The 26,344-nt window shown below is 33.4% G+C and overlaps 2 protein-coding genes and 1 pseudogene across 2 annotated transcripts in view; 2 read left to right on the top strand and 1 right to left on the bottom strand.

The window, feature by feature from the left end:
• Nucleotides 1–3,746: 3,746 nt before the first annotated feature.
• LOC120343966 (uncharacterized) lies at nucleotides 3,747–6,802 on the top strand. The gene is made up of 7 exons (XM_039413019.2): nucleotides 3,747–3,931; nucleotides 4,015–4,099; nucleotides 4,498–4,602; nucleotides 4,805–4,945; nucleotides 5,219–5,328; nucleotides 5,711–5,910; nucleotides 6,263–6,802. Exons 2-7 carry the CDS (start codon nucleotides 4,030–4,032, stop codon nucleotides 6,513–6,515), a joined length of 879 nt encoding a protein of 292 aa, XP_039268953.2. The 5' UTR covers nucleotides 3,747–3,931; nucleotides 4,015–4,029; the 3' UTR covers nucleotides 6,516–6,802.
• Nucleotides 6,803–6,894: 92 nt separating this feature from the next.
• LOC120343965 (hemicentin-1-like) overlaps nucleotides 6,895–26,344 on the bottom strand; it is a 67,915-nt gene continuing 48,465 nt past the window's right edge. The window contains exons 82-108 of the mRNA XM_039413016.2: nucleotides 25,740–25,933; nucleotides 25,498–25,632; nucleotides 25,067–25,248; nucleotides 22,940–23,168; nucleotides 22,509–22,625; nucleotides 20,839–20,971; nucleotides 20,333–20,499; nucleotides 18,286–18,457; nucleotides 17,564–17,734; nucleotides 16,573–16,743; nucleotides 16,136–16,306; nucleotides 15,710–15,880; nucleotides 14,839–15,009; nucleotides 14,530–14,676; nucleotides 14,072–14,193; nucleotides 13,709–13,846; nucleotides 13,225–13,359; nucleotides 12,510–12,675; nucleotides 11,904–12,023; nucleotides 11,564–11,698; nucleotides 10,268–10,390; nucleotides 9,997–10,128; nucleotides 9,518–9,643; nucleotides 9,205–9,327; nucleotides 8,395–8,518; nucleotides 7,730–7,900; nucleotides 6,895–7,452 (exon numbers count right to left, since the gene is read on the bottom strand). Coding sequence (XP_039268950.2) covers nucleotides 7,224–7,452; nucleotides 7,730–7,900; nucleotides 8,395–8,518; nucleotides 9,205–9,327; nucleotides 9,518–9,643; nucleotides 9,997–10,128; nucleotides 10,268–10,390; nucleotides 11,564–11,698; nucleotides 11,904–12,023; nucleotides 12,510–12,675; nucleotides 13,225–13,359; nucleotides 13,709–13,846; nucleotides 14,072–14,193; nucleotides 14,530–14,676; nucleotides 14,839–15,009; nucleotides 15,710–15,880; nucleotides 16,136–16,306; nucleotides 16,573–16,743; nucleotides 17,564–17,734; nucleotides 18,286–18,457; nucleotides 20,333–20,499; nucleotides 20,839–20,971; nucleotides 22,509–22,625; nucleotides 22,940–23,168; nucleotides 25,067–25,248; nucleotides 25,498–25,632; nucleotides 25,740–25,933 — 4,175 coding nt within the window. The 3' untranslated portion in view covers nucleotides 6,895–7,223. The remainder of the gene's footprint in view (nucleotides 7,453–7,729; nucleotides 7,901–8,394; nucleotides 8,519–9,204; nucleotides 9,328–9,517; nucleotides 9,644–9,996; nucleotides 10,129–10,267; nucleotides 10,391–11,563; nucleotides 11,699–11,903; nucleotides 12,024–12,509; nucleotides 12,676–13,224; nucleotides 13,360–13,708; nucleotides 13,847–14,071; nucleotides 14,194–14,529; nucleotides 14,677–14,838; nucleotides 15,010–15,709; nucleotides 15,881–16,135; nucleotides 16,307–16,572; nucleotides 16,744–17,563; nucleotides 17,735–18,285; nucleotides 18,458–20,332; nucleotides 20,500–20,838; nucleotides 20,972–22,508; nucleotides 22,626–22,939; nucleotides 23,169–25,066; nucleotides 25,249–25,497; nucleotides 25,633–25,739; nucleotides 25,934–26,344) is intronic.
• LOC120343967 (myosin regulatory light chain, smooth muscle pseudogene) lies at nucleotides 18,915–19,633 on the top strand (annotated as a pseudogene).

The following is a 26,344-nucleotide window of genomic DNA, read 5'->3' as shown; positions in this document are numbered from 1 at the left end:
GTATCGGCCATGGACTGAATATTTTGCGCAACAGAAAAGTCATCATCGCTGAAAAAGCCGGCAATTTTAAGGAATGGCGTTATCGCGACGACTGTAATGTACTGAAAATATAGTTTGCGCAAGTCATCTGGCATTTTTGACGAAGTAGAACTACTGTTGATTCTTCCATTTCTAACATCATATTTGGTAGAAAAGGGATCAAATCAAGGATTGATGATTTAGGATTGTACCTGACTAAAATGTCTTCAAATATCAAAAAACCTTAGTGAAATTCATTCATCTTATTAAAAACAGCATGCACCGAGATCAGTCTATTTCTTAATTGATTTGCAATAAACTTGTCCGTAACTTGATATTTTGTTGTAGTTTTGGGGGCCGATGATAACGTAAAAAGTACAGTTTGATGGCGAGGGTATGAAAAATGTTTGAGAACCATTGGTCTAGTACATGAATTACAGTACTTAAATTATTCTGTCTGTACGCATGTCACTTGAAATCTTTCAATGCGACTTGCGTTCCGTGAGGCGCAATGACTTAACAAACATATCACTCGCCACTTCGAAATCCCAGGTTACAGTAATTTCATTCATAAACGACGGGAATGACGCACCATCCTCTTGGTACATTATGCTGTCTTCAGTATAAACGTTAGTTTGGCTGCTGAGCTTCTTTTTCTATCAACTTTCTCTGAGCAGCTGTAATATGCCATCCTGTCCCAATAATCGTTGTGTCTAGTTATTTGCAAATAAGCCGTTTTTGATCATATTGAGTTTTGATACTCCGGCCCAGAAATCAAGTCTATTATCCGCATCCGGCCCACTCAGGAAAGTAATTGCCCACCCATGTGTTAGACGTTCCCCTCAACAGACTCCCAGCCGTTACACCAGATTAGCTCAGGGACAATGTCTGACACATATAAAATTTTGAAGATAATGTGACGTCACATCATGGCTAAATCCGTATATTATTTTGAAAGCAAGAAAATACGCGTGGTAGTCAAGTAAAATGACAATGAGTGTACTTACTATAAAGCTTTTTTCTTTAAAGTTAAAGAAGACATTCCAGTAATTGGTCGGTTTTATATTTATTGATTTAAATAGAGTCAGCATTCATAATTTTCAATCACAAATTCCCAGAATTTTAGACCTTAGTCAGATTTACAAATATTACTACATATTAAAAATGACAAAAACTGTGGTACTATTTCAAATGACTTTAATATCTGTTATAAATAGAAAACATAACCCAGAAGACTACTCAGTGTCTTGAGTAACAGCATTTGTAGAGCGAACCCGATACATTAAGCATATTCCTCATTGAGGGCCGTTTGACTCGTCTATTTATTCTATTCTAATTATATTGCTCATCACTCTAGAAATGTCACTATGTTAACTAAACCTAAAAATATCATTTTCTGCCACTGTGCAACTTGAATCATGAGATTGACGTTGTATCAAGCTTGAGAATCGAGATGTTCTGATGATTACTTTAAAAAATAGATATCATATACATATCAATAGAGTCCGTAAACCTGTAAGGGGTTATGTGAAGCGGTGTGCAGTGTAATTATATGAAAATCTTGAACTTTATTTACCTAGCAAATATGCTAGATTTTGTTTTCATATTCACGCAACTTAATTCATATGTGCTAAATATCATATTGACATTTTAATATCATCATTCTCTCCTCCGGCCACAGCCATATCCAAACACCGCTGAATAATTTGTGCTTGTTTAAAAATGGCTCATTCGTTAAAGAAATCGGCTCGGTGATTTTTCACTAGGAAACCAAGAAATCAACAACAATCATTGAACAAAATACATTTAAACAATTAATCAAACAACTCTGACTCTCACTTCGGGTTGCAGCGAAAAAAAATGTTGATGGTTAGCTGTTGCGATAAGGCATACATCAACTTATGCTTAAAATTAATTACGTATTGATGTACACTTCTCGGTATCGGTGAGAAAACTAAGTTTTGAAAAAAATTAAAACTGAAAATTAGTTATACCTTGTTTATGAAATGAAAGAAAAACCTTAAATATGTTCAGCAGATTGGGGTCTACTTCACGTCGATAATTCACCACGACATGAAATGGTTGTTGTTTAGTTCTGAGTACATGTAGAATTGGAAAAGCACAGCCACATGTAGAACCCATCGAGAAAGACGCCTGGTTGTGCAATATATCGTATTACTACTGTTCTTAATGCAGACCATAAAACTAAAATATTTCAGAGTATTATAGTTAAATGCCCTCTTCGTGTTCCCCTTGCAGAAAAGAATTCGCGTACTGTAGGTTAGACTACAAATGAGCGCATCATTCCACGCGCAACGCTCGCGGTGAGTTTTGACGAAAGTTTTATCGTAATTCAACCGTTGTTTTGGATTATATTAACGTTAAATGAATTAACTACTTCCGCAGTGTGACCAGGCAAATTTTAATAACCAACTAACATTGTAGCACAGGTGATGTGGGTTTGTAGGCATTAGTTATAAATCGGTACAACAATAATTTTTACGATAATATTTTCTACGATCCAGCCATTGATGCAAACAACAATGCAAAGTTTCCAAGTCAGAGATTGACTGAATCTTTACCTTAAAAATTAACACTATTTTTGGCAATACTGTAATATTTCAAACATATATTTGAGCTGCATTAGTCCCGTTTTGAGTGGTAGATATATTTTGGGGAAGTACAGACAACTAGAATAAACAGGTTGGTAGTTTTCACACAGATAAATTCAGGTTGCATAGGGAGGAACTACAGCTAGTTCGAAACTGTAAAAGTGTGGTATTTGAAAATAACAGGATAATTGTGCAATGATTACTTTAAATAATAATTTTATTAGAATTATTAAACTTGATGTAAGAGTACCCATTTGTAAGAGTACCGACTCTATTATTTCAGCTGCGTTAAATACGTAATCTCTCATCTGCATTGAATATTGTGATCTGACTTGATTATCACCAAAACTTGTCGTGAAGTGGAAATAGACGAGTGTCGCAATCATTAAAAATAAATAAAAGTAAAAACTATGAAAAAAGCTACCATAGAAACTACAAATTAAAACAAATACATCAGAAGTGTGGTGTAGATTGTTCCTGAATTAATTCTTACAAAATCAAAATGTGTGCGTGAGATGAATTACCAAAAAATAATAATTTACCAACAAGATCCATTTGTATATTTAACCACTCCACTCACCGATGAATCAATGTGAATGTGTAACTTATTTCACTTGTAAAAAATCTTATTGTTAGAAGATATACCTGCGAAACTTTTGTTATACGGTTGTCGATCCCGACTAAAAATGAGCCAAATTTAGTGACATATTATATAAATGACTAACAAATTATGTTGTACGAATTACGAAGCAAAGTAAAAACAGTCAAAATCACGAATTTACACAGGGGAAATGACAATTATATGTGGCAATTGTTTGTCAATAACATTTTTGACTCAATAACGCTCTATATATATAGCATAATTAAACTGATAAATAAAAATGTATATATATATGACCGAAATTTATTTTTTAATTTTCATATCGTTGTGAAGCAATTTAAGGACTCGCATAGCATACACCTCATACATACTTCCCTAAAAAACTCCCCTGTTGCATATTCAAACGATTCCTTTGTACAAAGAGCAAGAGTTGGAGTACTATATATATATATATATATTGTTATTTCGATACTTTTGAAAATGCGGTAATAAATATCTACGAACTGATCATCTTTGAACGCCACTAGGGAAGTTGTCGTTTCTAGGTTACTTTGGAACAGTTATCAATAATGACGTCATAATTTGAACTGAGCACGAAACAACAAAAATTCTCTTTTTTTCACAAAAAAGCTGTCTTCCCGAGCGACAAACCTTGTTTCGGAGCTGGCGAATTACGGTCTGTTTAGTCGTTTATCTACAGGTTAGTAATGGTATTCAGTATGTATATAAGTTTAATTTTCGTCTGAGAACTATTACTTTTCTGATACTCCATTTACGTTTTAGTTATTCCTTCCATTGATGATAATGCCAAGAAGACGGAAATCATATAAATCCAACGGTTACAAACATGGCTGTTGCTTCGAAAGTGGTGGGTTGTTTTATACTTTTAGAGTCTAAAATTCTTTCCGTAGTCCGGTTTCATATTCCATGTGCCGAGTAAGATTAACCAATATCCTGACACCATGCAATTCTATTTGATGGATAGTGTTTACGTACAATATGAAAAACACAGCAAAATTTGTTTTGTTTGTTTCGAATTGCCTCATTTGCGTATTCCGATTTCATTTCTGACGAAAATATTGTGTATAGATGAAGATTTTTCTGGCCGACTGATTTGTCCATCATTATGTTGAATACCTTTCGATATTTCAAAAGCCGTGTAGGCTTGCTTTGAGCAAATACTAATGAAAAACTAGTTTTCGATTATCGCCTTTTACAAGGATTTTTGACTTTTTTCCTTCAAAAGTGAATGCGTTATTTACACAGATAACTACCAACTTCGGGAGAAGCTTTTAATCACCGGAATAATTATCCTGATAGCAGGAATCATATTGATCAACCTGTACATCAGAAATCTGCTGACTCATCGTGGTAAACATCGTTTATATGCTTTGGTTATTTGTGTGACATATTATTTATTATACGTGTGTAGAATTTATGCCGAAATCTATTTCTAAATGATATGAATGCATGGCTACCGCGCCATTCATATTCTTTGAGTCATCAGACAATAAAAATAATATGTACAATATCTGAAATACGGATAAACGTAATTCTTTCTCCATTCAAACAGATGAAGAAGAGAGAGTCAAAAAGTTGGAGGTAATGATTAAAGACCAAATCCAAATATTGATAGAAACAAAAGAAAGATTTGAAACGATCACAAAGCAGGCATCCGACAATTCTACAACACTGAAAATAAATTCGGCAAAAGGTGAGACCACTTCTTTTATTCAAAATTTATTGCATTGCAGATCCATTGTTTCCTTATTCTCAAATTATTTTAGTACACACCCATGTCAGGTGCATATATTTACATTAAAATCAAATGATATAAGATTATTCGTACAACCACTACGCTTACTAATTCGTATTTTTCAAATAAAATGCAAACGGTCACTGAATAATATTCTTAACCCGAGCAAACTGCTGAATCAATTTAGGAAATGCAAGTATGTTTATGGTTCAATGTAATTATTTTTCGCAGAAAATACAGGACAACAGGCAAATATGGAAGTTCTCCAGACGCAGTATAATTTGAAGATAGTAGAGATGCAAAGACGAATACAATCAACGGAGTTAAAAATAACAGACGCGGTAAGATCTGCGAATAATCCAGGAATATAAATCTATAGATGCAGCTTCATCTAGGACGAAATAAATATTGTTATATTGAACTGCAGTACCAGCCATTCACCGTAACATACATATATTGCCCTGTTTGTTTGGTCATTGGGAATCTATGGTTTTGAGATTACGAATTAGTTGCCATTGCCAACTCCATTCTGAAGATAAAACCGATTCGAAGTGTTCAATTGTACCGAAGTATATACGAAAAATGTGGGTGCAACCTCAAAAAAAAATTTTAGTATGTGGTAACTACAATCTTAGATGTGTCGCTATTTTTAATAATATCCTAAAACTTAACCTTTTCTACGAAAGTAATTTTTATTTTTAAGCTAAATTATAAAATTTTTAGATTTCTTTAATGAATTCATCAAAAAAGAGTAAGGTAGAGAAAACTATGTACGAGTCTCAAACAAGGAGTTGGTATCTGGCAACAAACAACATGCTGTACAAGTTTTTTCGTATTATGGTTACTTATGATGATGCAAGTGAAAAGTGCAAGATTCTAGGTTCCAGACTCGCTTCTGAATTATCAAACAATGATAGCCGAAGGTATATACTCTTACCATATGAAAACAGATAGGGCCTACATATTTTATGTACATCACTCTCGAAAGTATATTTGGATGAACTTTTATAACGTAATTAAGTGCTACCATGATAACCGATCATGATAATGTATTAGCTACCGCGAAAAGGAACGATAAACTTGATTGCAGTGCCTCCTACAGTGGGTCTGCCGTGCTTTGTTAACGTGTGCACACCTAGAACTATTCCGTAGCGTAGTATGTTTTTGTGTCAAGAGATATATCTAATAACATAGACTTCTCATTGTCCTCTGGTATTATTATGAAATATTGTCGCATCCTTTCGATTACCTGTTACATTTGAAATTGTAATACAGAGAACTTCAGTCTAACGTGCTAGATGGAACTACAAAAAATGTTTGGATCGGTCTACCCGACTCAGCACATGAAGGGAGTTGGATTAGGTCAGACGGAACACCTCCAAAGTGGAATAATCCTGACTGGAATAAAAATGACTCAAATAACAATCAAAGAAATGGAAGCTGCGCGATTATGGGCAATACATTGATTTGGAAGATGGTCCATATTTCATGCACAAATCGATTTTCTTTTCTTTGTGAAAAAGATTAAAACTGAATGCGTCGACAGATTTTTAAAATATTTGTTTGCTGATTTTGAGAAATTCAAAATAGCTGTATAGTTTTATTATATATTATTAAATTTTGGACACTGCAAAGAGCATGACGAGTTTTGTTGCTTCACTTAGCAATTTTACAATGTCTATGACGCGCACATGAACCCAAACGCCATTCAAGTCTGTATCGCCTGTGAAGGGAACTAGCCGCGAGATAGCTTTGCTTTTTGATGTTTAGCACAATGCACCAACCGTCGAGCATGCTCAGATTAGTACATGCGTGACTGGCTGGTTGACCCAAAAATTAAGTTGTTTTTATTGTCTTCGCGCCTCTTCAGAATCACTTTCACATTCCTCATATTTTCCAAAACAAACTGAGCTGATTGATATTTATTGAAGAAGAAAATGAAGAAACTTGGTGTTTATGCAATATTTACAATCCTAATATTAAGCGAAATATTTCGGCAAAATATTTTACAAAATTGAATTGGTAAGTTCGTATAGCGGGTTGTTCTCATTCGTCAGTATTGATCTCCTCACTCGCACGGCGTCACAAATCATTGGACATCGTGTAAAGACGTTGGCGAATTGCCAGCATTCTAAAAATTTCTATGAAAACACGAAATAGAACAAATAAGAGAGGGAACTATCTATCACACCTTATGAAAATTAAAGCAGTTTCGGAGTGTCAGAGGCAGCATTGTTCAAACAAAAGGATTTGGAGCAACATTTATGAAGAGACTGAATATGGTCTCATATTCAGTGCTTCCATCAACAGAAGAGCGGGAACGAGCACTAACTCGAAGTTTATACCAGTCAATATGACTACGAGTGATGGCTTGCTTCGTGTAAACTATGCCACGTTCATCATCTATCACACGAAGTCCGAACAGTCTGTAGGCTCGGTCGTAAGCTGGTGTAAGAAGTCGGAAGCTGCAATCATAGAGCATGCATTAGTTTTAAAAAAATGTAGCAGTGGTTGTAGTCAATGACTTATGGCAGCCTCAGATTGCTCATGACGATGTTACCATGATATGTTTTTATAACATTGTAAACAATGCATTTATCATAATCAGAATATTAGCTGATTAAAACATTTCAACTCGTTATAGTACTTAATCAAAATATTAAAATTCTTCACAAATCCAAGGGTGAAGAAAATAATGAAGGAGAACATTTCAATGAACCGTTAACTTCAACAAATTCTCACATGGTATTGCTGTGTAACTGATGTGATCCTGTTGGATTTGTATAGGAAACAGCTAGCTCAAGCAAATCTTGGTCTTTGGGAACTCCAACTCTCAAATAGGTAGAGTTGTAACGAATCACACTCTTAAATTTATTTTCACACTCATCGCCAAGACAATCTCTTGTACAAATTCTGTAAATTAAAAAATTATTTCACTGATAATGTATGATATTGTTGATATGATTGTTCAAATTCCAGTGTATGATTGTTCAAATTAACAAGACGTAAAGATTTTTTTTCATAAAAACTCAGCAGAATATAATGAAATGGGTATCAGAAATATATAAAATGCCAACATTGGGATACTTATCCAGATTAGTATTACTATGGATTATAATCCAAACTGATGAATATTGTTGGTGGAAAAAGTTATAATTAACTAATTATATACTGAACCACACTCCAGAAAGTTCGATATGGGAATAGAACCTTATGGGACATTATATGTAACATGTAAAGTGATTCTGTCTAGGAGTTTGTTGCCTAGCAATTTGTGATATAGAGGGAAGGTACTCTATGTGCATAAACAAGTACAGAGGCCACATATCAAAACTTGATCAATAAAGTAGCATATAAAAAATTGGCACCGACATAGTAATATTGAATCAATAGACTCTTATATCTACCCATTATGTCTCTTGTAATTGGGAGGACATCTCGTATTTACACATCTAAAATCACCAAGTGAATTAGCACACATAACATCTCTTCCAACACATTTTGCTAGTCCTTCTTTACATTCATCAATATCTAAATAGGAAAATGAAATATTCTAAGAAGTTCATCATTTCGCAGTGAGATACAAAATTTATGTCCAATATATATATAAAATTAAAATACTGAATCCAAATATCACTTAAAATTATCAAAATTAATCGCAGGATATAATTGTAGAACAACAAAATAGTGATATCAACAGGCGTACATGAATGTATGTGAATTGGTAAAGACTAAACCTTGCTAACCTGTTAGTAGTTCACCACAAACCCCTTTACACCAAAACAACATATTTGTACAATAAAAAAACGGTAAAAATCAGCAGGCGAACATAAAACTTACATGCAATTGTCCTGAAAAAGCCAAAACCTCCCTAACCTATTAATAGTTCATGACAAACCCCCTTAGCAATTGTTTCACCAGACAAGTATTTTATACATATATAGGATACTAGAGTTCACCATAAACCCACATATCAATTGTGTCACCATATAAACATAATTGTAGAATAACAAAATAATGATATCAGCAGGTGTATATCTAACTCACATGCATTTGTATTGGTAAAGCCTAAACCTTGCTAACCTGTTAATAGTTCACCACAATAGCAATTTCATCACTATACAAGTATATTATAAATATATACCATGTTAGAGGTATACATATTTAGAGCTGACAAGGCATATCAGCAGCAATAGTTAATTGAAATTATACATCACCTTCACAAGAGTGTTCATTGTAACTCAGTCTGTAACCTTTTGGACAGAAGCATCTATAAGTACCCTCAAGGTTTGCGCAACCATATTGGCAAGGACCTCGTCCATCAGCACACTCATCTCGGTCTATCAAAAAGTGAATATCAGTTTTGTGAAACTATAAATTGCACTCTAAAAATGCATCTGAAAAGATATGATTTCATGGAATTCAACTATAACTTTACTTTATCATCACTCAGAATTAGTGTGAGTCATAAATACAGTGTTTTATTTTTTTTTACATACATCACGACATATTCCAGCAGAAGAACCATACCTATACATAGTCCAGAATTCCTGTCCATTGTATAACCATCGTTACATAAACATCTGTATGATCCATCTACATTCTCACATAAATGATCACAACGATTGAGTTCTTCAGTACCACACTCATCTATGTCTACAAAGAAAATATTACATTTGATCATAAAAGACCTCATGTTGTGCTGGTGCATGATCGAAATACTGAAGAATGAAGTTGAAAATACACTATACATACACTATTACTATTTAAACTATTTAACCACCACCATGTAAATGCAAGCATACAAGGCAAAAGTATTGAACCATTGCAAACATTATCACAGATATAAGTTCACTAATTTTACCTAAATTCTGCAATGATTCAACATGAAGATTGGTGGTACATTATTCAAAATTATTGGAAGTAATTAACACCATTATCAATATTCTCAAAGCAAATAGGAATAGTTTCATCATTTTCAATAAAACAGATGGATTAAGCATACTTACCAAGGCATGTTTCAGTTTCTTGATTAAGATAAAATCCTGCAGGGCAACTGTTCGTACAAAAGTAAGATCCAGCTGTATTGTGACATTGAGTGATATCTCCATAACATGCACCCCTGGTACATTCATCAATATCTTAATTATGGATAAATAAAATTCATCATTTTTAGAAAAATTGAATAAAATGATGGATATGAAATACATCAACTTTTAGAATTATGACTACTGAGATTATCTTGAATAGTTATCACTCCTTTCTAGTAGTTTATCCTACCTTCACAACTTGTTTCATCAGAACGTTGATATCCTAGTCTACAACTACATCTGAATGATCCATAGGTATTATTGCAAATGTGTTCACATATCCTTTCACGATTTCCTTCACATTCATTTATATCTAGTAAAAATGGTGATCAAATCAAATATTCATGATTGGCACTCCATGAAAGGGCTTTGGTTTTTATTGAAAAAGTGGGATAACTGACAAGTAGTACGGATATTTGTTTGGCAATTGAGGCATATTGATAAGGTTTGCCTAAATGTGCTCATGCTCATGTATATGTGCTGCAAAACGCATTGTCATGGATCTAACAAGGGATGGCTCTAGCATAAATGACATTGAACAGCTGTTGGAAATGATTCATACATTTATTGGGTGTTTACTGTTCAATGTACAGCGCATTGAATGATTGATGCTTCTTTAGTGTAGAAAAAAAATCATTTGGTATAAGAGGTTTAACAGTTTCAGCATATCTGGCAATGAATTGAAAAAAAATTAAGAGTTTTTTAATACAGAAATTCCAGGATTCACTATCACATCATTTTAATGCTCTAATTGTGCAAGCATACCATGAGTGATTGGTAAAGAATGGTATGATCTAGAGCAGGGTGGTCCAAGGTTGTGAGCTCCGCAGGCAACACAATTATTTTGGCATTGGTCGCGGGCCACAATAGTACCATACCAAGAATAGGTAAACAGTGAGACCTCCTGAAGTATGCACACCAAGATGGTGCACAACCTGAACTCAGGTTGTGTACCAGGCCAGGGTTCAGGTTGTGCGACATCTTGGTGCACATACTTCAGGAGTACCAAACAGTGTTGTACAAAACAAGCACTTCTTAGTGTAAACACATAGTTAACAGGCATTGCAAACCTAGACTATAGAATTCGCATTCGATTTTTAGTTTTCTATCATGCCTATATTGTAAGCATATATTCCCAACCAAAACGATAAAAATCCAGGTAACAATTTAAACTGCCCATCACATCATTCAACTTCGATAGTTGCTTCAGCTAGCCATCATACTAGTCAATTCAGTCAAAGTGGTGATATAACAACAATATGTCGAATTTTTCTGAATTATTTTATGAGAAGCAATTTAAAATACAATATTTTAATTACTCTTCGAATGCGGAGCGGGCCACAGATAATGAAGCGGCGGGCCACTTGTGGCCCGCGGGCCTGGGTTTGGACCACCCTGATCTAGTAAATGGGAAAGAATTTTCAGAACCTAATAATGATTGTAAATAAAAATACAGCATGTGACCATGGTAAAATAGATCACAAACCTGTACAATGCTGGCCATCTTCAGATATTAGAAGTCCTGGTCCACAAGTTATTTCACATCTGTACGAACCCCGTGTATTTTTGCATACATATGGAGCTTCACAGTCATAAGAGCTTTCCTCACATTCATCAATATCTAAAAATTAAAATCAACGAATTTGAAATCTACAGGTAGTTACTAGACATTGCAGAAGGAAATAACAGAAGCCAATAACAGATTCTATTTAACCATACAAATTTGATGCATTCTTTTTCTTCATGATGCACAATGATTTATGTGTATAAAAGTTCAACAAAGTAACCACTGATAACTACTACATTTCAATTTAAAATTTCTGTACCTTTGCAAGTGTCGCCATCCATTCCAATGTGGAATCCATCTGGACATTCACAACTGTATGATCCGATCAAGTTGTGGCAAATGTGTGAACATGGTTGTCTTGTGTTACATTCATCTTCATCTTTAATACAATGAATTACACATAGGTTCAGATGGTATTGGGTGTGAAAGTACTGTTCTTAATACGGATCACTTCTAGTTTTAGACAAAACGGATTCTGCATGATTTGGAATTCCATGCTTTAAATGTTATTCTCGGATTGCTTATAAAAAAAACATTTTTTTGTCTAGCAGGAACCAGCATCAATACGAAGATTAATAAATTTGACATATACATGCATACTTTCAACATTTGAATGACAAATAAAAAAGTTAAAACTAGTACATGGCACGTAAGATAACATTTCCTCACAAAACCACATCACATTATGACTAATGTTAACATGTTTTTTGGCATTCTGATATCTTCAAAGAGCAAAAAGGGGTATTTCAGGGGTTTGAATATGCCTATGTAAATTTTAAATAAAACAATAATAAGTTTCAATAGATACATAAAGTAATAGCGCTAACACATTATAATGTATCATGTTGTATGTTAGGAAGTTTACCATTGCAATATTGTCCAGTTGGATCAAGTACAAAACCATGTGGACATTCATTACTGGGATCTCCTTTCCCTATTGTCACATCAATCTGGAACATGAGCTCAAGTGTTTCTGGATCATATTTGGCAACAATGTCTGTTCCAAATAGTTGTTCCACAAGATATGGCATCTAAAAAAATTATAATCTTGAATCATGGTTCCGGCAGCAGTTATCAGCATTTAATGCTCGGTACTCAAGTATATAAATATACATATTATATATATCGATATATGCATTGCATGAGAGGAAATAAATTTACTGAATAGAAAGTAATAGATTATTAAGAATAAGACAATTTGTTACCAAGTAATGAATGGGTTAATTATTATAATAATTACTAAGTTGAGATTGTTCAACTTCATAATATCTGCTCTCAGAAATCATAAATAAAATCATTCAACAGATATATAGATGGCCACTGTATCACAGTAAAAATTATTTTGGAAAACCAAAACTAAGGTCAACTCAAATTACTTTCTATTGAATCTGGTTACCCAAATCGATTTGAAAAATGAGAGAAATAAAATATTAGACAATGTGATAATAATATAATTTTATAATAAGATCAAATTATCTGGATTCAAATGAAAATATAAAAATATGAAAATACTCCAGGCTCTGCTTCTTGGACATATATTCTTAATGCCATGCAAACGAAATTATATCCATTTTTCCTACCACGCCATGAGATTCATCATAGTATATTGAATGATTCCAAGTGTACAGCATAATTTCATTGTTAATTGTATAAAAACGATCAGAAAATGCATACAAAGAATCCGGTCCTGTTTGAATGTAATCTTCAAAATAATCCTGAAAAAATTTAATAAAAAATAGAATTGAATTTTTATTTTCAATTGTCAAATGGGTTGTTTTCAAGTTTGCAATGTAAATTCAGATTACTAAAGTACTTTACTAATTGACAAAATCATCTTCTACGAAAAATATGAAAGGTAACACAAAAGGTGTTTTTTAGTTTTAAAACTTTAACAACTTTGAATTGTGAAAATTCCTTGCAACGTTTTGTATTTATAAAATATAACATATAATGTCTTCTACATATTATAAGAAGTCACATATATTTGATCATCCAATTGGAATGCCAAATTTTTATTCCTTTCCTTGTATACTATAATTTTATAAACAATTATTTTATGCTCACTTTAATGCTGAGATCAATATCTGGGGGGAACATTGGAACATCTCCATTAATTTGAATGTCCACAACTAGGTTTCCTTCCTTGTCTATTCCTTTTGCATCGTGGAACATTTCAACAAGTTGCCCACTTGGAAATTCCACCTAAAACATTTTTCGTATTATAGAAAGTAAGGTCATGAATATACAACATATAATTACTTAGCTCCACGTGAAAAGGTGGAAATGAAAACAAAAGCGAGTACAACATAGATTTAGATTACAATGTTGATATGTTAATATGTAAACAAGTTAAAATATCAAATATAAGAAATTAAAGTACTTTAGAAACACTGTACTATATTGTTTGAAAAATGAATAGCAGCATACATTCACATGTCGTTCAAAATTTCCTCCAGTCAATGTATGTCCATTGTATGCACCTTCTATTTCCTTTGCGAATGTCCAGTATATTGGTGTTAAAATTGAAACTTGATTTCTTAAGTCTTCACCTGATAAAATATGTTAAATAATTTTGACTTGAATCCCTTGAATTTTTTCTTACAAGGAAAGAGCTAAAATTGTGTCAGGAAGTATAGTGCTGAAATTGAGTTCAAATAGATAGGTTATTAAAATCAATTTTTCACTCAGGACTCTCTTGTCAGTTTGATGAAACTTGACTTAAACTTTAATGACATCATGGCAGAACAGTAGTTTAAAATTACGAGCTTTATTGCAATAATATGCGCATGCCTGGGTGAGTTGGTGTAATTATGAAAAACTGTATATCAAAAAGTATGTTTTTGTATTAAAATAGCTTCTTCAATTAATTATATCTATTTATTCACCAATTGCTTTGGGAATATCCTTGATAACTGATACAACACGAACTTTATCATCACCAATCGGAGTTCCGTGAGACAAAATACTTGAACCAATAATAGGTACATCATTTACATTTCCATATAACGTTCCAATTGCGGTTCTTGGTCCATCTTAAAAAAATTAGGAATACAAAATTATAGATAGCCTATTTACTAAAAACAATCCCAGAAAATCTATGCCCAATATGATATAATTCTATTTCAGTTAGCATAAAATAATAAATTAAATTGACAACAGAAAAAAAAAGATGTAATCAGCTGATTGTTATGAACCTGGACATGGTTGTAATGAGCACTGATCTGTTTGAGTTGAATCATCGTCACAAAACTTTCCATTATATTGTGGTACTGGATTTGTACATGTTCTCTTTCTGTTTCGAATACCACTTCCGCAGGTCACCAAACATGGAGTCCATTCAGACCATTCACTCCAACCACCATCCTCTAAAATATATTTAGCACATTCAATTATACAAATGAAATATAACATAATAGCCTAATATAACCAGAGAGATAGAGATTTTATTTCCACAAAACAATGTTAAAAAAGAACAATAGTACAGATTTTTATAGAAACACAGTGCAGTGAATAGTTAAACATTGAATCGTGATTGCCAGTATGCAAGACCTTTACAGGTCACCAAGACTCCTGACCATTTTATTTACGCTGTGATCAAACTGTCAGTATGGATTATCACAATATGAAATTATAAAATAAAGACAACAAATGAGTCTGCTGATAAAAAAAAATATTCCTACTATTCGACACTTTACATCAGATTTATTGTATAGTTCAGAGAGCATGTGTAAAATTGTGTATATATTATACTACACTTTGATCAAGTACAATATTGATCCCACCCACAGAACCTGGTTCCGCATAGAAAAGAGAGATAGAGTGATATTTATTATTTTGTCAATCAAAATACAAACAGTCATCAACACGAAAAAAATACGAGATAAATAAAAATTGCTTTGATATGGACAGGAGGGAGTGATGCGGTCATCGAGATCCAGCTTCCACACTATTTGCTGATGTGATTATTGTTCACATTGAACTAGATATAACTTTAACATATAATTTTATACATCATTCAAAATAAATTACTTATAGCATCATGATGAACTTATAATATATATTTACCTGGACATGGTATTAAACCGCAAGACTGCATTGTAACATCGGTTCCGGGACAATATCTTCCTCCATATCTTGGTCTTGGTTCAGCACATGACCTATATTTTCTACGCTGCCCACCTCCGCATGATTGAGAACATGACGACCACACTCCCCATGAACCCCAGTTTCCATTCACTATTATCATATTAAAAAACAATTTGTCAATAAATATCAGAAGTTGAGCAATAAAGTCAAAACTAGAAAAACGGCTTACAAGGTTCTCTGAATATAAAAAAAATATTTGTACCCATCTAGCAAATTCACAAATCAGAGGCCAAAAATACTTTTTTCAGAACATGCGACAATAAGAGAAGAAAACTCAATTGTAAAATGAATTGAATAAATAAAATTTGTGTATAATCAGTTTAGCATTTAAGTAAATGCATTCACCTGGACAAGGTTCGGCATTGCAATTATCAAGTTGTATATTTGATCCAGGACACAATTCTCCACCAAAACCTGGTGCTGGATTAGAACATGTTCTTATTCGATCACGAGTACCACCTCCACATGACACAGAGCATATGCTGAATGCTGCCCATGTACCCCAATTGCCATTTACTAAATAAGAGATTTGATGCATTAAACAGACATTTCATTGGGTTGATGGCCACGCAAGTACATCTTATGAAAACATGAAAAAATGTTTGACTTATGTGACATTCAATAGTGGACAGTATTCCTATTTCTGCATATTAACTAAACTAAAATGGTGACATTAAACTTTACCAGAAAATGACATTGTTCCATGTCAGGTAGCAATTATATTTTCTATACCAATGACTGACAATAAATAAAACATTTAGCTATATAAGAAATAATATTACCTGGACAATTTTTCAAATTACAAATTCTAGACATGGTGTCGGATCCTTCACATTTTCTTCCTCCTGTTGTTGGTGCAGGATTGTTGCATGCACGGTTTCGTACTGATACACCTTCATCACATGTAGCACTGCATGGCAACCATGCACTCCATTTACTCCAACCACCATCCACTAAAATTTGGTTTATTCAGTTCTATGTAGGTGTGTACATAATGTATGCCTCAATATACTATAAAATACATAATATCAAAATTATATTGATCTTCAAGAATTTTAAAATTTACTAACCAATTGGTACATGCCCCAATTAAATTTTTGGTGTACCCTGTGGTTGATTTTTTATGATAATTATTGGAATAAACCTTGATAGGCTCGTTGATTATTATTAGAAGCACATCATTAACAGATTAATGTGTACAGGATAGAAGATTCCCATAAGTATAAGTGGAGAAATTGCTGTTTGCGGGACTGCTTGCTGTAATAGAATGGTTCAATCAAACCCTAATCAGGTACAGAAGCCTCCAGAATTTAATTTTCGGACTAAAACGATAAGATTGGTGACGATATCAAGCCATCATATTTGCCTGCTCAAGGATCAATATGAAAACCCAATCCCATCATAATGTAATGATATTAACTTTTTGATATTTGTCTCAACATTATTTGGAACATAAAATTCTATTCACATGCCACACCTTTGATTTGAGACTCAAAATTAAAATTAATATATTCCAAACTGGCTAGTTATTTCCATTCCATACATAAACTGGTAACAGAATGAGAGGCGTGGTTTATAATATGATTAGACTATTTTAACAGCTTTTCTCTATCCTGTAATTAATGTGAAAATTCCATCCTACCCAACCCCTCTTTCCTTCACTGCGCAAAACTAGTTATCAGACATGGACATCTGTCAATGACGTCATACCTATTTGCATCATTAAATTGCTATAATTCAATTTTAGATTATGAGTGTCAGCAAAGATCTCACCTCCACAAGGTGTTTTTCTACATAGTCGTTTTTCAAATCCATCTCCAGAACACGGAAGGCCTCCATATTGAGGTGTTGGATTACTGCATTCTCTCAGTCTCATTTCATGACCTTGGCCGCAGGTAACAGAACAAGGCTCCCAAGAACCATATTCGCCCCATCCACCATTAACTAAAATATTTAATATACCTATTATGTACGCTAATCTTTGAAGAGATATCTACTGCTCATATTTAACAGTCATTAGATAGTTCCTACAAAATGCAGAATATAAGAAGAATATCCTATGTGAATTGAGTTTTTACCTATTTGAACCCCATAGTCGAGTTTATTTTTTCCATTCAGTCAAAAATAGAAAATATAGAAAGAAAAAAAATTCTACATAAAATCTACAGGGGGGAAAAAGCCGAGGGGAATCAAAACTGGTTATCGAGCAGGGACACTTACGGTCTAATATCTAATAAACTTATGAACTCAGGAATTAAGTTTTTAAAGACTGTTATCATTGATAAGTACGGCCTTGGCAACCACCAACAAACATCCACTAGAGCTTATATGTGACAACCATAAAACCCACCAAATGACTCGTCGGGTATTCCCCGATTGACCAGGCAAAAAAATTTCCGGAAATGTTAAACTGTGTAAATTTATGGAACTTCTCAATTGGTAATAAAAAGCATATCGTTCAATTCGCAACAAGAATAATAAAAAGAAAGAATTACCAGGGCAAGGTCCTTGTTCGCATGGTGTACTGTCTTCACTATTTTTCACACAATCATTTCCGCCATTAGCTGGTGGTGGTGAATTACAGAATCTTATCCTTGTTCTAGAACCAGTTCCGCAAGTTGTTGAACAAGCACCGAATGGTTTCCATTCACCAAATTGACCATGTACCTAAAATATTAACATCACTAGTAGCTCTAATCAATTGTCATAAATCAGTTTCAAGTACATTCATGATTTGAAACATTCTAACCCATTTGAAGAATCAGGAATTTAGAGCTAATTTACGATAATGAAGTGATATCTCATTAAACTTTTGCCATGTCCATTCAAAAATTAAGAATTAAAAGATTGAGGCCATTTTAACAAACTTATATTACCGGTAAGTATTTGAAAGACATAAAAAATTCTAACTTGGATCTTAACAAATCAAAATATAAACTGATCAAAAACATATGCATTAGATTAACACCTTTGCCAAATGTGCACATATGCAAAATACTATTATTCCCACAAGTGACAACATATTTTCACACTTCATTTTTCACACTTTGGCATGTTGAATGTGAGTTGAAATTAGCACCAAAACTAATATAAAAGTTAACCGTAGTTGAACAGAGATATCATTCCAGCTTCTGCATTAACAAAGTAGAATCTTCTCTTCTAGTTGTTTAATTGTTCTTCACTGAATCAAAATGGCACCAAAGAAAGGGGGAAAGAAGGGAGCAAAGAAGGAACAAAAAGCTAACTCCAATGTCTTCTCAATGTTTGACCAAAATCAAATTCAAGAATTCAAGGAGGCTTTTTCAATGATTGATGCAAATCGTGATGGATTCATTGACAAAATTGACCTCAAGGACACATACTCCGCTCTGGGAGTGCGTGACATCAAAATGGAAAAATTGGAAGCTATGATTTTGGAAGCACCAAGTGCAATCAACTTCACTGTTTTCTTGAACATGTTAGCAGACAAACTTCAAGGAACTGACCCAGAAGATACTCTTGTTCAAGCTTTCAAGATCCTTGATCCTGAAAACACTGGCGTCATCCACAAGGACATCGTTACAGAAATGTTTACAACTCAAGGAAAAAGATTTACCAAAGAAGAAGTTGACCAAGTCATGGAAATCGCACCCATCGATGTTGCTGGAAACCTTGACTACAAAGCCCTCTGCTATGTCATCACTCATGGACAAGAAGAAGAATAAATTGACTGATGGACATAGCCTAATTAATTTCATACTAATGATTGCTTTTTTACACTTTAAAATAACTTCCTGGTCAGATTAAGTTTTGATGAAAAAAATTTAAGAATTTTCGTTCAATAAATAAAAATTTCAGCTAAAAGTACGTACTTTTATTGAAGTATAATTTTTTAATATTTAATGAACAAACCGTTATGAATTTATCAGTAGTCCTCAATCATAGTCAACTGAAGTTGGGTGAAGAACAGAAAAGGACTCAATAACATGATATTTATTGTATCAAGTCATCAGACTTTGCTGATCTAAGCTTCATTCCCACAGTAAGGCTTGCAGTGATTGCACTAAATTAGCCATAAGTTCTTATCTATACCATTTGGAAACAAACTTTGCAATTTAAATGGTGGACAAGGTTGCTTTTACATGATAGAGTAGACCACAATACTTGCTCCCACTCGCTCAAGACAATTTTTTTAAATCCAAATCTTTGGCAGCCAAGTGTTTCCCTTATTTTGTGTTTCCAAGAATACCAAGAAGATTCCCTGTCCCTGTTCTAGAGGTACTCGCTTTTTATGTCAACTGTTTTACTCAAGCACTTTTGAAGTTCCAAAATACCTTCTGATTAGCTGTTTCCTCAGCAGTATTGAGTTGAATTGTTTCAAGACCTGTCAGTTGCTATCTTTAGACTATCTACTGGTTTGCACAAAATGTGAAAGTGTGGCAATTAGCATCTGAATTATTCATGACATTTCAACCAAATAATTCATGTTTCATGTTTCCATTGGTCAATTTTAGGGTCAAGTCCACCAAACCACGTGTTTGCATCAAATAGAATAAATTTTACCTTAACCACTAAAGATGCTTTTGCCATTCTCGACCCAATTTCATTTGTAGCAATACAACTATACTGTCCTGTGTCTTCCAATTGAATAGTTGCAATTTGTAAGGAATTATTGTGAAGAACAGTGAATCGCCCATCAGTTGGCAGTGCTCGATTTGATTTCCTCCATTCTAAAAAAAATTTTAGCATAAGAAGTTCAGTATTAGAAAGAAATCTTAATCTATTTTGCTACTTCTAGGTTTTTTCTTCTACAATATAAATAATATGGAAATATGAATAAATATATTGAAGTAGAAAAGATTTTCTACATTGTTCAACACACTTACGGGTAATGAAATCAAAAACAGCCTTATTACTGGCATAGGCACAATTTTACAAAGAAAATGCACAAATTAATGTAATGAAACATTTTTTTAATGCAAAACGAGAATTGTGAACAATTACAGCAAAAAGAATCAGAAAATATTTGTGGCCCACAACATACAAGATAAAAACAGTGAATTACTTACGTATATTTGGTGTTGGAACACCATGAGCAGCGCAGTTCATTATAACATTGCTGCCTGATACTGCGACTGTATCACTTGGTCTGGTTAAAAATGATGGTGCGAGTTCCAGAATAAGTTTTGTTGTTCGGTCAATCTATATGAAGTTTTTCATTTCAATAAAAACTCAAATAAGTCATGTCTACATCAGATATTTTATTATGCAATTGGTCATTAATTCTGATTTAAATAAGACGCAACGCAAAAATATACTTTGACATACAAAGCTGAAGGTATGTCTTGATTGAAATCATCAATGAATATCTAAACCAAAGGTTCTCAAAGTGCTCCGTACGGAGCCCTAGGGCTCCGTGAGAGAAACCTAAAGGCTCCGCGGGCTATTCAATTACTTGGCTAATTTTGTAACTGTCCAAAGACGCAATAACGGCATTAATAAAATGTGACAATATTAGCGTCGAAATATCGCAAGGCGGTAATTCAAATATGAAATTATCTACAAGCAGAAGCGAGCCAGGAGTTTAAAAAAGAGGGAGGTGGGTGTTCAAAATTGAAATCGGAAATTCTCGCACAACATTCTTCGCGATGAGGCCACTCGTTGAAAAAAGACTTTTTAAGCAGATAACAGGTTTTCTGTTGCGTAAAATATTCAATCTATGGCCGACGCGAGCACGATAATTCAATTGTGTTCATCGCTACTCGTCTTTGCGTCTATATTACTATTACGATTACTAAAATGAAAGATTACTATTCTAAAATAACATAATAATCGTTCTTAACTGCCAAGTACCAACTATAAATAGATGGAAATCGTATTTTCACGATCTTGGGATTTGTCAAATTGGATTTGATCTTTCAGCACAGAAGATTATTTTTAAGCACGATAGAATCTCAAGGTCGGCGTTAAAATCTCCATGAGTATCACTCACAATTGCACAATCACTGACCAATGGGGGCATATTTAAAATGCCATGTTTTTTACACTGAACTCATATTTCCACACAAGATCAAAAAGCAATTATTGTCCTCGCCCAATCCTTGTGGAACAATTTATGCATATGCCGAGGAAAATTTGTGATTTAAGAAGAATAAACACCGACATGCAAATGTTTACGGACTAAAAAACATATCTAACTGACAAAAATAATCGGCGATTTTATCAAGATGCAATCGCTCACAGTATTATAGATTTTTCAGTTTTCAAAAATATCAGAAGGGAGGTTCGACCCCGAATTTATTATTATGTTTATCAAGTGTCAAATTTACAGCCTTAAAATATATAATTTATCTATGAAATTTAGATTTATTCATGCCTTGTAAGGAATATTAATTGGTAAGTAACAATTTTAAAATTTATTGTGGTGCTCCGTGAATAATAGTCATCCTCTTCAGGGGCTCCTTAACACCAAAAGTTTGAGAACCTCTGCTCTAAACCATCAAGTATTGTGCAACTCATATGAAAATGTATGAAAATTTGCAACACACATTTCCTTTTCAAAAAAGATTATTTCAATTTTTCCTTATAATTTGGCTTACAGTACTTTATAACTCAGGATTAAAATAAATATACATCCACAAACACACAGATTGTTTATTTTGATGCCAAATTTCTATTACATAGAGATATTGACTCAATATTTTTTTTTCATTTTCATTACTATTTTCATAATACTTACACTCCCGGCTTCATTTGTTGCGACACATTTATAATCACCGGCATCATTTTCCTCAGTATGATATATAATCAAAGATCCATTCGACAGTATTTCATATCTACCACTACGTGAGAGCTCCTTTTTTAAAAATAAATAAAGAAATGGTTCCAAAAAATTTCTTTCATCCAATTTCTAGTTTTTCCAGATGAACTAATTCAAATAACAGAAGCAAAAGTTAGTCGGATGCTCATTATTAACATTGAAAATATAAGGCTTTTTAAGCTAGCATTCGATTGTGAAATTTGAAAGGTTTGTAATAATAATATTTTATATCACTAGATAACGAATTGAATGATATGGAAGCAATGATCTGAATAAGAAATAATGATTATATTTTCATTGTCAGGAATAAAGAAATCTCGGTTTTTCTGTAATTCAAAGTTGAAACTCACTCTTCCATCTTTAGTCCATGTTATAGTGGGAGCAGGATTGGATGAAACCGGGCAATCAAGTCTTGCAGTTGTTCCAAGTCTTGCATATACATCTGGATCGTGCTCATTTGTAAAAACCGGTGGAGAATCAACAGTCACAGATGCCAAATGAGCAATAATTCCTGCTTGATTACTTGCTTGACATACATAATCTCCGGAATCTTGACTTCTCACATTTTCAATGAACAATCTGAAGTGGTAAAATTGAATTTGTAAAAAAATCATGAAAAAATACATACAGCTCATCTACTATAAGATATTTACAACAATAACAGAGAACAATGGAGGAAAATAATAAGTCTCAGTTAGTGAAAATAATTCGTTATTCATTTGAATGAAAACTACTCATTATTACTATATATTTAAAATAAATACCTTTGCTAACCACGTATTCTCATGAATAATAGCATCACATTTTGGTATTTTAATTGAATTTGAAAAGGCTATAGCTTACTTTATGCTAAAATATTAATGTTCTGTATAAAATAGAAGTTAGGAATAGGAAAAATACATCATGTCAATGAATCGAATGTCTTAAAGATGTCAAAAATCTGTTATAGTACTATGGTACATAGAATTTTGTTTGCAAGCAATACCGATTATGAAGTGATATTTATTTAAACTCTTAAGCAATTCAACTAGATGAAAGAAATTGAACAAAAGCATATGTCACCTTAAACCAGTGATTCCCAACCTGGGGGTCGCGACCCAGCACTTTTCGGGGGTCGCAGAACAAAATAATTTTATGACGACTTTTTTCTATAAAATCTATTCTAATGACTGTAGAAAAAGAAATTTGTTTACAGGGAGAGCAATAAAAAACGAGAAACGATGGAACCAATTTTTAAGGCTTTGGGTTGACCAATCCCAGAATCAAACTGAGGTCTTCCACTTAAGAACACTCTCACCACCTTGACATCTTATCCTTTTTAATGGGATTCTTGCCTTTACCTATTTTGGAACCCTCCATCCCTCTCAATGAACAAAAGTACTTTATTTATTTAATCTTTAATAGATTGCTTTCTAACGTAATGCGCAAGGTGCGTTCCCGTGTTTGTACAGATCAAGTGATCTATTATAAAAAAATAAATTAATATTTGTCCTGCTCAATATTTACTCAATACGAAGTGCTTACGAGATATAATGAGAGAAAGTTCCTCCCTAAAACGGCTAAATTTTTCCATTGGACTGAATTCTTTCCCAGTTGAAAACATTGCAATAATTGTCTAATTTTACCACTTGTGTCTTGGATTATTATTTGACAAGAAACTTTGCGTTCATGGCTGGAAATTATTGTAGATTACAAATTTCATAGAATATGTTTTTTATTCCATTTTTAATTTTAAGTGTTGTGTGTAAATTGCGCAACTCTAAGAGACCTCGTGGTAATCTTCTAATATAAAATCAATTGTTGATCTGGAAATTTTGAGTCTACAGTAGGCAAGCTTTCTATAAAATTAGTAATGTGAAAGTACGAGTTATGTATTTTCATTACCTCATTTTCCGGTACCACCCAGTCCAATTTTGACTCCTGGTATTTTCTGGTCAAAAGCTAATCAACCCAAATAATCTGACCCCAGTAAATCAGGTTGAAAAATTATCTCTTGAAAATCGGCTTAATGGTCGGACAATTCGGTGATAGTGCACTCAAGGACAGTTAAAAAAATTTAATTTTTGGGATAATCAAGTAATTGATAGTATTAGAATTGATTCAAGGTAACTAATTTGCAGGAACGCATTAAAGCTTTAATATCCTTTCTTTTGTAAGTCCTAATAATTTTAATTTTAATTCATCATATATCGTACAAGGGGTCGCAGCATGTTAGAAAATATCCAAAGGGGGTCGCAACGCAAAAAAGGCTGGGAACAACTGACTTAAACCTTAACCCATGTAAAATCTCTAAAAACCAGGATTGCCTATGAAGAAAATGTTGATTGATTTCATACCATGCTTAATGAGCCATATAATTATATCTGCGCTGTTCAAAATAGTAATGAAAAAAATCAAAAAGTGGATTCAAACGAAATGCACAATTCTCATAAAATGTTACTCAGGTATCAGTCCAATTAAAATATGTTTCAACTCACAAACTGCTTCCAGGAGCATCATTGATTGCAGTTTGAGCAGGAAGAACCTGATCATTAAATTTCCAGGTTATTGTTGGGGTAGGGAATCCTACTGCAGCACAAACCATACTCATATCATCACCACTCTGTTTCTTTTGATTTTCAGGCGTTACAGTAAAAATGGGTGGAACCTGCACCGTTACCTATAAAAACATAAAATTTGATGAAAACATGCAAATGCAAATGGACAGGTCATATTTTCTATACTGATTTTATTTTTGATCGATATTTCTAATTTCATCTATCTTATCATGACCCATAATTTGACAGACCATTTTGATTTTTATGAGCATTTAGTAATACAATATATAGACAAAAGATAACTAGACTACTACTAACTACTATATAACTAGATGTTTAATTGTTGAAGATAACAACTAAATCATACATACTTTTATTTTAATTGAATCTCTGCCACCATCATTGATAGCAGTAGCTGTGTAATATCCAGTATCTGTTGACATTGCATTGTTTATTATTAATGATCCGTAGGACAACTGCTGCACTCTTTCATCATCTGGATTTAGCTAAATTCAATTTGAAATGTATAATGTGACCAATTACAACATGTTTATGACCTGCAACTAGCAAAATTCTGCGCCTGATTATAAAATATCCATTGCAGTTTACTTACTGGTTCCCCATCCTTGGTCCAAGTTATTTCAGGCAAAGGATTTCCATCAGCTACTATATCCAGTGGTATTTGACTTCCCTGAGTCACAGTAATTTCAGATGCCAATGCTCGAAGATCAGGTGGAACAATAACATCAAGTTGTGTCATTATGGAAGTAGACCCAGCATCGTTGAAAGCAGTAACATTGTATCTCCCTACAATTAAAAATAGATCCAGGAAAATGGGTAAACATTTATGAATGAAGCAAGAAGATATGTATGTATGTTATACGTCTCGTAAAAGCAATATAAAAGAGTTAGTAATTATGAATACTGAAGACGGGATGTATGCACAAGACCATACTGGCCTAAAACACGAATGTGCGGCATACACCCCTTTTGATATGGATAAAATATCATAAATCAAATATGTATAATATGAACCTTTATACAGACAGTTGTGCAAAGAGGGTGGGTATGGTAACAGGGGTAAAGGTGGAGTATATATGTCAGGCTTTATGGTATAGCCATTAATGGCCATTTATAAGGGGAAAAAGGTCTTATTTTTTCTTTACTCATCTACAGGAACAGCACTGAGAACATGAAACATTGATTAATGAAAATTTA

This window comes from Styela clava, chromosome 5 (assembly GCF_964204865.1).
Source record: "Styela clava chromosome 5, kaStyClav1.hap1.2, whole genome shotgun sequence".
NCBI classification, from domain to species: domain Eukaryota; kingdom Metazoa; phylum Chordata; class Ascidiacea; order Stolidobranchia; family Styelidae; genus Styela; species Styela clava.
The sequence above is the reverse complement of the archived record's forward strand: the minus strand, read 5'-3'. Positions and strand labels throughout refer to the sequence as shown.

Bases quoted from the DNA above. Each gene is read 5' to 3' on its own strand.
- LOC120343966 (XM_039413019.2), top strand. From the start codon at position 4,030: ATGATAATGCCAAGAAGACGGAAATCATATAAATCCAACGGTTACAAA. The intron at 4,603-4,804 runs GTAAACATCGTT...CCATTCAAACAG, and splicing joins AAATCTGCTGACTCATCGTG to ATGAAGAAGAGAGAGTCAAA. The intron at 4,946-5,218 runs GTGAGACCACTT...TATTTTTCGCAG, and splicing joins GAAAATAAATTCGGCAAAAG to AAAATACAGGACAACAGGCA.